At 45.0% G+C, this 13,911-nt stretch overlaps 1 protein-coding gene across 1 annotated transcript in view; it reads left to right on the forward strand.

The window, feature by feature from the left end:
• The window catches only part of LOC112237188 (ankyrin repeat and sterile alpha motif domain-containing protein 1B), a 394,948-nt gene that overhangs the window by 287,452 nt on the left and 93,585 nt on the right, over positions 1-13,911 (forward strand). The window contains 4 exon segments of the mRNA XM_042299987.1: positions 3,147-3,811; positions 4,138-4,263; positions 9,172-9,250; positions 10,678-10,784. Coding sequence (XP_042155921.1) covers positions 3,147-3,811; positions 4,138-4,263; positions 9,172-9,250; positions 10,678-10,784 — 977 coding nt within the window.

Raw genomic sequence — 13,911 nt, forward strand, 5'->3', positions numbered from 1 at the left:
TATCCACCATGGTACTGTGTAAATGTCTGTTTATCCACCATGGTACTGTGTAAATGTCTGTGTATCCACCATGGTATTATACTTGGCTATACACACGCACACAGACCATGTTGTCCTGCTGATCATCGTTTTGCTCACTGATATTACACACACTGATCCACACAGCTCCTTTTGGCTGCATATCTGTTTGTCTGTTTATTGAGTTTAATCTCTCTCAAATCTCATTGTGAATCTGTGGTGAATATTGGAGTGTATGAAAAGAATGGACAATAAAGCTTTGGAAATTTCAATTTGAGAGAAAATATACTCAGCGACCTCAGGATGACACTGTACGTGCACGAAGACTAAGTAGAACACTGTATACCATCCCCGGGCAGAATCACACACATACACACATACATAGATATACGGGCCAGCTCTCTTTCTGAGTTAGACCAGAAAGACTCTCCTCTCTCTGTCTCCCAATCCCTCTTTCACCCCACTGCACACAGAGACAGTGGCTGTCTCTCTCAAAGCATCCATTTGGCTCTAAGTACACCTCACAGAACTCAGTCAATGGGCCAGACACACTGACACATCACACGTGCTCACACTCGCTCTCTTTTCTCTCTCTCTCTTTTCTATCTCTCTTCTCTTTTCTCTCTCTTTCTCTCTCTCTCTTTTCTCTCTCTTTCTCTCTCTCTCTTTTCTCTCTCTCTCTTTTCTCTCTCTCTCTCTTTCTCTCTTCTCTCTTTCTCTCTTCTCTCTCTCTTTTCTCTCTCTCTCTTTTCTCTCTCTTTTCTCTCTCTCTCTTTCTCTCTCACTCTCTTTTCTCTCTCTCTCTCTTTTCTCTCACTATCTCTTTTCTCTCACTCTCTCTTTTTCTCTCTCTCTTTTCTCTCTCTCTCTTTTCTCTCTCTCTCTTTTCTCTCACTTTCTCTTTTCTCTCACTCTCTCTTTTCTCTCTCTTCTCTCACTCTCTCTTTTCTCTCACTCTCTCTTTTCTCTCTCTCTTTTCTCTCTCTCTCTTTTCTCTCTCTCTTTTCTCTCTCTCTCTCTTCTCTCTCTTTTCTCTCTCTCTCTCTTTTCTCTCTCTATTCTCACACACACACACAGTGATGTTGACCAGGCAGCCGCGTCAGACCTCTGTTAGGAGATGTGTAGTGTGTACGTAGGAGCCTGCATCTTGACAGGGCAGCAGCAGATGTATGTTTCCCTCTATCATTCTTCTCTCTGTCTCTCTCTTGTTTTTAACCTTTATTTTAACTCTCTCTGTTAATCCTGATTCTGATGTGTTTTTTTCTAGTTTTAACATAGATCCTCTATCCTCTGTATTGCTGGGTGTTTTTCTAGATTGGTATGGATATGGTTATGGCATGGTTATGTTATGGTATGGATATGGTTATGATATAGATATGGTTATGGATTTGGTTATGGTTATGGTATGGTTATGTTATGGTTATGTTATGGTATGGATATGGTTATAGATTTGGTTATGGTATGGTTATGTTATGGTATGGATATGGTTATGATATGGATATGGTTATGGTTATAGTATGGTTATGTTATGGTATGGTTATGGTATGGTTATGTTATGGTATGGATATGGTTATGATATGGATATGGTTATGGTTATAGTATGGTTATGTTATGGTATGGTTATGGATATGGATATGATTATAGTATGGTTATGTTATGGTATGGATATGGTTATGATATGGATATGGTTATGGTTATGGTATGGTTATGGATATGGATATGATTATAGTATGGTTATGTTATGGTATGGATATGGTTATGATATGGATATGGATATGGTTACGGTATGGTTATGGATATGGATATGATTATAGTATGGTTATGTTATGGTACGGATATGGTTATGATATGGATATGGTTATGGTTATGTTATGGTATGGTTATGGATATGGATATGATTATAGTATGGTTATGGTATGGATATGGTATGGTTATGGATATGGATATGATTATAGTATGGTTATGTTATGGTACGGATATGGTATGGTTATGGATATGGATATGATTATAGTATGGATATGGTTATGGCATGGATATGGTTATGGATATGGATATGGATATGATTATAGTATGGATATGGTTATGGTATGGATATGGTTATGGTATGGATATGGTTATGGTATGGATATGGTTATGGTATGGATATGGATATGGATATGATTATAGTATGGTTATGTTATGGTACGGATATGGTTATGATATGGATATGGATATGATTATAGTATGGTTATGTTATGGTACGGATATGGTTATGATATGGATATGGTTATGGTTATGTTATGGTATGGTTATGGATATGGATATGATTATAGTATGGTTATGGTATGGATATGGTATGGTTATGGATATGGATATGATTATAGTATGGTTATGTTATGGTACGGATATGGTTATGATATGGATATGGTTATGGTATGGATATGGTATGGTTATGGATATGGATATGATTATAGTATGGATATGGTTATGGTATGGATATGGTATGGTTATGGATATGGATATGATTATAGTATGGCTATGGTTATGGTATGGATATGGTATGGTTCTGGTGTGGTTATGGTATGGATATGGTTATGGTATGGTTATGGTATGGATATGGTTATGGTATGGATACGGTTATGGTTATAGTATGGTTATGGTATAGATATGGGTATGGTTATGGTTATAGTATGGTTATGGTTATGGTTATAGTATGGTTATGGGTATGGTTATGGTTATGGTATGGATATGATTATAGTATGGTTATGGTATGGATATGGTTATGGTATGGTTATGGTATAGATATGGTATGGGTATGGTTATGGTATGGGTATGGTTATGGTATAGATATGGTTATGGTATGGATATGGGTATGATTATAGTATGGTTATGGTATAGATATGGATATGGTTATGGTATGGGTATGGTTATGGTATGGATATGGTTATAATATGGGTATGGTTATGGTATGGATATGAATATGGTTATGGTGCACCTTTTACTGTCTCCATGTTAGCACAAGAGAGAGGGAGATCTCATAAGATTGGTTACTGTGTGCAACCAATCTGTGGGTCTGTGTATGTATGTTGGACCTGGAATGTGTGTGTGGTGCACTCCAACATTAACTTGTGTGTGTTTTCTCTCCTCAGACGACGGGCCGTACCAGCAGAACCCTCCCCCCGCCTCTTCCAATACACTCCTACTACCAGACGACCGACGACAGAGCCTCGTCCCTGTAGAGTTCGCCGGCCTCCTCCACGGCTCCTCGCCAGCCTGCGAGACGCCCGACACACCCTACCACCTCTACACCTCCAACACCAACCCCAAAGCCCGAAAACACACCCCCCCAGACCCCCACACCAGCCCGGTAACCACCCTCGGTAACCATGGCAACCTCACTTCGGTAACCCAGACCCCTGAATTAGGAATTGGACTGCCACCGCCCCTCATTATCCCTCACACAGGAAACGAGGCGAAGGCTCTGAAGACCCCCAAAGACCCCATCAAAGACGACAGACCCCCCAAACCTCAGGTAGTCTATCGCACCATCTTCCACACCCGGGTTAACCAGAACCCCCAGAGCGTCTTGCCCTCCTCCTCCTCGCCATATGGTTGGAACGGGGAGGCGGTGGTGGTGAGGGGGGGTGTGTCGGGAGCTGGCGGACCTAGGGAGGGGGCACCGGGGTCTGGGTACGAGGACAGGGCCTTTACCCTGGGCAGGATGAGATCCATACCTCGCAGTGTGCTGGATCTAAAGCTCTCCAAGTCACTGTCCAAGTCTGACTCCAACCTGGTGGCTGTGTCACCCATACAGGTCTGTTGTCGTGTTTATATCCCCTTTTCATGGAGAAACAGTGTTGTTATTTTGACCATTCCCTCTTTATCTTGTGTGAAATGTCAGGTGTAATATTAATTGCGGTTAAAAGTACTGCCCCAGGCTTATTACACTGAGAGGGTGGGTCTTGGTAAATGTAACCATTTGTTTGGTTACCATTGGGGGAATGACTGTTACAGAACCTCACCTTAGAATTTGCTTCAAGCCACAGACAGTTGTCCAACTTGATAAATGATATTGATTCAATTGATGGATCCATTGTTAAACGTAGATGTAATGGAAAGTGTGTTGACTGTCTCTTTCAGGAGGAGTACCACTGGGGGTCGGGGGCCAGGGGCCAGGGGCCGAGAGGAAGCCCTAGCCCAGGGGACACCACCAGTCCTGGGGGCCAGCTAGAGAGAACACCCTCCTTCACTGCTGAATGGGAGGAGGTGAGAGAAGCACGTGCTGTGGCTGCTGTTCAGTCAGATAGAAATGTCATGTCTAGAACTGAAACAAAGCAGAAATTACGTGGTCTATTAAGACGCGGTCAATTATCTGAGTCTGTTCTACACAATTTGTTTCTGGTCCAAGAGAAAAATGACAGGAATGTCCAGGTTACTTTACTTTCTCTTCTATAAAGTAATTTAAAAAAATTAAAAAGTGAGAGAAAATTAAGAAAAGAGATTGAATAAGAAAAAAGGTTTGAAAAATGCATACCGTGATGGAGAGAGAGAGAGATGGAGAGAGAGAAAGTAAATGCATCACAAGAAAAGCATCAGTGGTGGCGTGTGTGCTAGCTCAGGGGTGGTGGTAAAGTACCTCTGACATACTTTTAAGCATGATTGTGATCCACGTGTTCATTTCCATTGGTGAGAAATATTATACACACTGATTCACAGCCAAATTATCTTCTGGTCACTATTCACACTATTCACACTATTCACACTATTCACACTGACTCACAGCCAAATTATCTTCTGGTCACTATTCACACTGACTCACAGACAAATGATCTTCTGATCAGTATTCACACTGACTCACAGACAAATGATCTTCTGGTCACTATTCACACTATTCACACTGACTCACAGACAAATGATCTTCTGGTCACTATTCACAGACACACACCAGCACTAATGCTTTTCTTGGGTGTATTTGGAGAGGTGACCGATGTTAAGATGTGCAGGAAAAGGAGTCCAACTTCATACCCAGGAACTCACCCAGGAACACATCCAGGAACACACACACGTTAAGCCACCTCTTCCATACACATATGATCAGCCTATACAATTCATTAGAAAGATATCAACCTCACTAATTGTCACTTTACAGTCCAAAACATCATCATTAGTGTAGAGCCTTGTTCTAGACTGGATTCTGCACTCCTGATTGGAGTGGGTTAGGGTTAGGGTGCTGATTGGCTAATATACTGGGTGTGTTTGACATGTGTGATCTAATTGATGTGTATGATCATATAGCTTTTTCACATGCTGTATAGTAGGTCTGTGATGATCCCAGTTTATCAGATGCTGTATAGTAGGGCTGTGATGATCCCAGTTTATCAGATGCTGTATAGTAGGGCTGTGATGACCCCAGTTTATCAGATGCTGTATAGTAGGGCTGTGATGATCCCAGTTTATCAGATGCTGTATAGTAGGTCTGTGATGACCCCAGTTTATCAGATGCTGTATAGTAGGGCTGTGATGATCCCAATTTTCATTCATTAGCGATGGTTTGCCATACATTGCACACACCATACAAATCTATAGAGGCTGAATGATAATTTACCTACAGATTCTTCTATTAATCTACAGCAATTATACATAAAGGGTCATATTTAATTACCTGCATCGGGAAAACAGAATGGGAGCGCTGGGAAAAGGAAGGGAATCTACACTTTATCTAGAAAACTATGTGGACACCTATTCAAATGAGTAGATTCGTCTATTTCAGCCACACCTGACAGGTGTATATAATCGAGCACACAGCCACACAATCTCCATAGACAAACATTGGCAGTAGAATGGCCTTACTGAAGCTCTCAGTGACTTTCAACGTGGCACCTTCATAGGATGCCACCTTTCCAACTAGTCAGTTTGTCATATTTCTGCCTTGCTAGAGCTGCCCCGGTCAACTGTAAGGAGTGTTATAGTCAAGTGGAAACGTCTAGGAGCAACAACGGCTCAGCCACAAAGTGGTAGGCCACAAGCTCACAGAACAGGACCGCTGAAGCGTGTAGTGCGTAAAACTTCTATTCCTCGGCTGCAACACTCACTACTGACTTTCAAACTGCCTCTGGAAGCAACGTCAGCACAATAACTGTTTGTCAGGAGCTTCATGAGGTGGGTTTCCATGGCCGAGCAGCCACACACAAGCCTGAGATCACCATGCGTAATGGCAAGCGCCGGCTAGAGTGGTGTAAAGCTCACCGCCATTGGACTCTGGAGCAGTGGAAACGCGTTCTCCAAGAGTGATGAATCACACCTCACCATCTGGCATTCTGACGGACACATCTGGGTTTGGTGGATTCCAGGAAAACGCCATCTGCCGAATGCATCGTGTCAACTGTAACGTTTGGTGGAGGAGGAATAATGGTCTGAGGCTGTTGTTCATGGTTTGGGCTCCTTAGTTCCAGTGAAAGGAAATCGTAATGCTACAGCATACAATGACATTCTAGATGATTATGTGCTTCCAACTTTGTGGCAACAGGTGTGGAAGAACTTGACTAGCCTGCACAGAGCCATGACCTCAACCACTTCAAACACCTTTGGGATGAATTGGAACGCCGACTGCGAGCCAGGCCTAATCGCCCAACATCAGTGCCCGACCTCACTAATGCTCTAGTGGCTGAATGGAAGCAAGTCCACGCAGCAATGTTCCAACATCTAGTGGAAAGCCTTCCCAGAAGAGTGGAGGCTGTTATAGCAGCAAAGGGTGGACCAACTCCATATTAATGCCCATGATTTTGGAATGAGATGTACGACTAGCAGGTGTCCACATACTTTTGGTAATGTATTTGTTCAGTTGTGAGAAGAAATGCAAGAGACAGTTCTGCTATAGCAAGAGGATGCCCACAAGGGAAGGCTCACTAAAGAACTGTATGTGCTTATATGGATAGTGCTCTTAAACAGGCAATCTGCTGTTGATACATCCATTTTTAGACTTATAAATCAATTATATCTACCCATTTGATTCTTGAAGAATATAACTTATAAATGCCTCATGAGCTTAGTTCAACTGTCATACCCCATCAGAACCCAGAATATAAGCTTGTTTTACTCCAGTGTTTGTAAACAAATGAAATGTAACAAGTATGTTATAGCCTCAAAACATGGTTTAAACTATCATTTTGATATCTGTTCAGTCCATAGCTCTTTGTATGAATTGAAGTGGTTGTAGTTCTCCAGCCCCATCCCTCAGCTTCTTACAGAAACAGTGGTGGGAAGAACGCTTTGTAATTCTTTCAGCTGCAGATTTCTCCTTTAAATTACAAAATGACTATTTTCCTGACCCTGAAAATGATGCAATGCTGTAAATAAGTGTAGGTTACATGGGATCCATTCACTCTTAGATATGTTGCTAACTTTAGAAAATAGTGATCTATTGCTTTTGTACTCAAACCCAATTCGGGAATCGCAATTTTCCCATTCCATAGACCACTTTAAAATGTGGAATTGTGTAATTTGGGGGAGCTCTCTGATCTTAGATCAGTGAGTCGGCAATCATGTGGTAGCCCCCATAGGCAGTCATTGAGCCTGTCAGATGTATGGTGCTGCGCTGCACAGTTGAGTGCTTAACAGCAGGTCTAGGGTCAGATTCCTGCTGTGGAATCCTCCTGTAGACGAGCTTAAAGGCAGACAGAGGCTTCTGAAGCCGTAACCTAGATGGTTACTCTTTTTCTCTCTTTCTCTCTCTTTCATGCTTTCCCATCCATCTTCTCCCCTCCTTTTTCTCCCTCCCCTTCTTCCTCCTTCCTCCAAATCTCCCCTTTCCTCCTTCAGCCTCCTCTGTCCTCCTCGCCTGTCAACTCAATAAAATTCAAAGGTGATTGATTGCCATTCATTAGAATTTATAACGACCATGTCACCAATTTACATATAGGCAGCTGGAGATACAGCATGAACATTTTCTAAATTGCAACTCTCTCTCTCTTTTCTCTCTCTCTCTTCTCTCTCTTCTCTCTCTCTCCTCTCTGTCCTCTCTCTCTTCTCTCTCTCTTCTCTCTTTCCTCTCTCCTCTCTCTTCTCTCTTCTCTCTCCTCTCTTCTCTCTGTCCTCTCTGTCCTCTCTCTCTTTTCTCTCTCCTCTCTCTTCTCTCTCTCCTCTCACTGTCCTCTCTGTCCTCTGTCATCTCTGTCATCTCTGTCATCTCTCTCTTCTCTCTCTCCTCTCTCTCTTCTCTCTATCCTCTCCTCTCTCTCTCCTCCCTGTCCTCTCTCTTCTCTCCCCCCTCTCCTCTCTCTCTCCTCTCTGTCCTCTCTCTCCTCTCTGTCCTCTCTCTCCTCTCTGTCCTCTCTCTTCTCTCCTCTCTGTCCTCTCTCCTCTCTCTCCTCTCTGTCCTCTCTCTTCTCTCCTCTCTCTCCTCTCTCTCCTCTCTGTCCTCTCTCCTCTCTCTCCTCTCTGTCCTCTCTCCTCTCTCTTCTCTCTCTCCTCTCTGTCCTCTCTGTCCTCTCTCTCCTCTCTGCCCTCTCTCTTCTCTCTCTCCTCTCTCTTCTCTCTCCTCTCTCTCCTCTCTCTCCTCTCTGTCCTCTCTCTTCTCTCTCTCCTCTCTGTCCTCTCTGTCCTCTCTCTTCTCTCTCTCTTCTCTCTCCTCTCTGTCCTCTCTCCTCTCTTCTCTCTCTCCTCTCTCTCTTCTCTCATCTCTCTCTCCTCTCTGTCCTCTCTCTCTCCTCTCTGTCCTCTCTCTTCTCTCATCTCTCTCCCCTCTCTCCTCTCTCTCCTCCCTCTCCTCTCTCTCCTCTCCGACTTCTCTGTCTTCTCTCTCCTCTCTGTCCTCTGTATCCTCTCTTCTCTCTCTCCTCTCTCTCTTCTCTCATCTCTCTCTCCTCTCTGTCCTCTCTCTCTCCTCTCTGTCCTCTCTCTCCTCTCTGTCCTCTCTCTTCTCTCATCTCTCTCCTCTCTCCTCTCTCTCTCTCTCTCTTCTCTCTCCTCTTCTCTCTCTTTCTCCTCTCTCCTCTATTCTCTCTCTCTTCTCTCTCCTCTCTCCTCTCTCTCTCCTCTCCTCTCTTCTCTCTCTTCTCTCCTCTCTCTCTCCTCTCTCCTCACCTCTCTCCTCTCTCTCTCCTCTCTCCTCACCTCTCTACTCTCTCTCCTCTCTTCTCTCTCCTCTCTCCTCACTTCTCTCCTCTCTCCATTCAGATTGATAAGATAATGAGCTCCATTGGGGCTGGCATCAGCACTGGCACGAGCTCAGAAGGGATCAAGGAGAATAATGCAGGTAAATAGATAGTCAGAAACTGCACTGAACTTCCATACCTCCTTTCTCCTCCCTTCTCATATCTCATTCTCTCCCTTCTCATCTTTCCCTCTGTCCTCCTTCTCTTTCTCCTCTATCTCATTCTCTCCCTTCTCATCTTTCCCTCTGTCCTCCTCAGTTCTGTCTCATCCCCACTTGTCCTTCTGTCACTCACCCTCTCACCTCTCTCTCCTCCTTCTCTTTCCCTCTATCTTCCCCCTTCTTTCTCCATCCAACTGCCTCCTCTCTCTCTCTCTCTCTCTCTCTCTCTCTATTTCCCCTGATCTCCATCCTCCCGCCTCTCCTCTCCTGTGCATGTGAAGCATTCCCTTACCATGGTAACCACTTTGAGAAATGCTGTTTGCGCTATGTGCTAAACCTGTTGTCTCCCACCAACGCACATGCACCCGCACCCACATTGTGTGTGATGGGGCAGCTCAGCTCTCAGACAAAGAGGCTCATCTGATGGCTATTGCTATCTGTGCAAGGCACTGAGATAGAGTGGGACAGAGTGAGAGAGAGAAGGAGGGGAGAGAGAGATATCGACAGAGAGAGAGAGAAGGGAGAGGGAGAACCAAGAAAAGAGCGAGAGAGAGAGGAAGAAGGGAGAGCAGAGAGATCGAGGGAGAGAGAGTGATTGATAAACAGGAGTAGGGAGGGAGGATAGAAAGAGGAAGGTAGAGTGGCGAGAGAGAGCGGGGGAGAGCAGAGAGAGAGAGAAGGCTGCAGAAAGCATCCAGTTGAGTGTGGGAGTACTTGATAAAGAGAATTCTACCAAGCAGGCAGCTCTCCCTATCTCCTTCTTTCTCTCTCTCGCTCCTGCTCACACACACACACACACACACACGCGCACACACACACCCGTACGTACACATACACAAGCGAGGCGAACAGGCAGGCAGGAGCAACAGCTGAGAGCGTGAAAGGAAAGCAGCAGCAAGACACACGCATCTATCGGATCTATCTTACCACCTCCAGCCTCTGCACCCTCTCTCTCATGGATCTTACCCCCAGGACGGCACCTCTTCTCTGGATCTAACCTTAGCCCTCTCCCCTCTTTTCCAAATCCCTGGATCTACCTCCAACCACCGTAAACTTATCCACCTACCCCCCCATTTGCCCCAGCACCCTAGCATGCTTCGCCCCTCCATCCTCACCCCTAAGCCATGCTCATAACCCTCAGCCAAGCCTAACCCCAACCCCCATCCTCCAACCCCCCATCCATCCTACCATCCTCCCCCTCTCTTGCCTCTCTCATCCACACTCTTCCTCTACCATGGCGGGCTCGTTCGACAGCCACATTGCCCGCAACATGATGTGGCAGTGCCAGCTCTCCCAGCCCGATTGCCGGTGTTACCGGGTGGATGGCTACTCCCTCCTGAAGCGTCTGCCCCTTCACCCCCTCATAGGTCCCCGGTGCCCCATGCAGTCTGTGGGCCAATGGCTGGACAGCATTGGACTGGTCCAATACGAGAACCACCTACTGGCTAACGGCTTCGACAACGTGCAGTTTATGGTGAGTGGAGAGGGGGAGGAGAGGGGGAGTGGGGGAGAAAGGAAGTTGCGTCTAGATTTTGTTACTTTTTGTTGGGTTTGTGTCATTTTCTTGGTTTTCTGTCTTCCTATAATTTATCTTTCTCAATCTCTCTCTTTCTCTCCTTCTCTTCTACCCTCTCTCTGTCTCTCCTTCTACTCTCTCTGTCTCTCCTTCTCTTCTACCCTCTCTCTGTCTCTCCTTCTCTTCTACCCTCTCTCTTTCCTTCTTCACATTATCCTTGTCTATTCTCTCATGTGCTCTTGTTTTCTCCTCTCCTTTCCAACCTCTCTCTCTCTCCTCCCTTTCACTCTTTCTTTCTGTCTCTTTCTCTCTCCTCTGTCTCCCCCCTCTCTCTCTCTCTCTCTCTCTCTCTCTGTGTGTTTACTGCTCTCTTTCTCTTCCTCTCCTCCTATCCTTCCTGTTTCTCCATCCCTGTACTTATTCCATTCAATACACCCCGAGTCCCACAAGACAGTGGCACAACACACAGATTACTTACAAAACACACACGCAATAAACGTCATCTAACACACACACAACTCTGTGAACTATCAGTCTTCCTCTCTTTCATCCTCCCATCACTCCTTTTTTCTGCTCTTTCATCTCTGGTAGCGTGGAGAGAGAGACTACATGTGTATCATTTAGTATGCATGAACTTCCTCTGTGACATTTCACTGTGTGTTTGTGCATTGATCTCTCTGTGACAGGTCACACATGTTTTAGCTTGGCCTGTACTTGGACATGTGCATGATTTAAAACTCATCATACGTGACAGGGAGCTTGTGGTATTGGTTCAAGACGTGCGTGTGTGTGTGTGTGTGTGTGTGTGTGTGTGTGTGCGCGCGTGTCAAATCACATTTTATTTGTCACATGTTTCTGAAGATCATAAAACAGTGTGCAGCACTAACAGAGGGAGAGAGAGGGAGAGAGGGACAGAGAGGGACAGAGAGGGACAGAGAGGGACAGAGAGGGAGAGAGAGGGAGAGAGAGGGACAGAGAGGGACAGAGAGGGACAGAGAGGGACAGAGAGGGAGAGAGAGGGAGAGAGAGGGACAGAGAGGGACAGAGAGGGACAGAGAGGGACAGAGAGGGAGAGAGAGGGAGAGAGGGACAGAGAGGGACAGAGAGGGAGAGAGAGGGACAGAGAGGGACAGAGAGGGACAGAGAGGGAGAGAGGGACAGAGAGGGACAGAGAGGGAGAGAGGGAGAGAGAGGGACAGAGAGGGACAGAGAGGGAGAGAGAGGGACAGAGAGGGACAGAGAGAGGGACAGAGAGGGACAGAGAGGGACAGAGAGGGAGAGAGGGACAGAGGATACAGATCTAGAGAGAGTGAGACCAAGGTAAATAAATCAATAAAATATTGAGAGGGGGTGGATGAGAGAGAGAGAAAAACATTCCTATTCCCTCTTTTACATCTTTATCACATAACCAAACATTTGAATAATGATACAAAAAGACTGTGCAACCCTGCGTGTGTGTGTCTGTGTACATGTCTGTTACAGCCCCTGCCTAATCTTTATTTATGTATTATACAAGAGCGGATGTCCAATCGACATTCCAGCTAGCAGCCACCATGACTGTATCTCCATGCAGAATGAGTTTCATGGCACACTAAGGCTAAAGTACATTCTCTTAATAATCCAGTTGTATTGGCTAGCAGTCTGAGTGCAATGAAATAGATATATAACCTGTTGAGCTGCAATTGGAAATGTTGAAGTTGAAATGTATGTTCACTCATCCATTCGTTGTGGACATACAATTCAACTTGAGAATGTATTCTGCCTTATTTGCATATTTCCCTGTGTGCCTCTAAATGAATCTCTCTATGACAATACATTACATACAGTAAATCATAAGACCTGTCTTTCAGGGCCTAGTTACACCCTAACTCAGTGGTCTGAAACTCCTGGTTTACAAGCCACAACAAGCCTGCAAGTCACATATTGCTGCTTGCAAAATGATGTGTAGAGTAGTTCCTATTGGAATATCCAACAAATGGAACTTTGAATCACCCGCAACCTGCATTCAGAATCAGGGCCCCAGACTGCAACAGTTTAATCAGATTGGCTGTGTGAGTAAAAAAGATGTATTCGTTGCATCGGTGCTTGCTGCTCATTCTACATGGTCATCTGACTCCAAACGTCCTATTTTTTAGGAGGCTAAAACCATGATTTGGTCAAACAGTAATGTGCATTATCCTCAGAGATGACCGCCTCGCTTTGCGTTCCTAGGAATCTATGCAGTATTTTGTTGTTTTATGTGTTATTTCTTACATTGTTACCCCAGGAAATCTTAGGTTTTATTACATACAGCCGGGAGGAACTATTGGATATAAGAGCAACATCAACTTACCAACATTACGACCAGGAATACGACGTTCCCGAAGCGGATCCACTGTTTGGACCACCACCCAGGACAATGGTTCGGATCCAAGTAGGCGACCCAAAACAACGGCGCCGTAGAAGGGGCAGACGGAGCGGTCTTCTGATCCTGCTCCATATACGGGCACATCTCCCTACCATACTACTCGCCAATGTCCAGTCTCCTGACAACAAGGTTGATGAAATCCCAGCAAGGGTAGCCTTCCAGAGAGACATCAGAGACTAACGTTCTTTGTTTTCACGGAAACATGGCTCACTCATTGTTCTGGTAAGAAGAAGGGCGGGTGTATGCCTTATGATTAACGAGACATGGTGTGATCATAACAACATACAGGAACTCAAATCCTTTTGTTCACCTGACTTAGAATTTCTCACAATCAAATGCCGACCGCATTATCTACCAAGAGAATTCCCTTCGATCATAAACACAGTCGTGTATATTCCCCCACAAGCAGACACATCGACGGCCCTGAACGAACTTCATTTGACTCTATGTAAACTGGAAACCACATATCCTGAGGCTGCATTTATTGTAGCTGGGGATTTTAACAAGGCTGATCAGAAAACAAGGCTCCCTAAATTTTATCAGCATATCGATTGCGCGACCCGGCCTGGTAAAACCATGGATCATTGTTATTCTAACTTCCGCGACGCATATAAGGCCCTCCCCCATCCTCCTTTTGAAAAAGCTGACCACGACTCCATTTTGTTGCTCCCAGCCTAC

Source organism: Oncorhynchus tshawytscha, linkage group LG17 (assembly GCF_018296145.1).
Source record: "Oncorhynchus tshawytscha isolate Ot180627B linkage group LG17, Otsh_v2.0, whole genome shotgun sequence".
Lineage (NCBI taxonomy): Eukaryota > Metazoa > Chordata > Actinopteri > Salmoniformes > Salmonidae > Oncorhynchus > Oncorhynchus tshawytscha.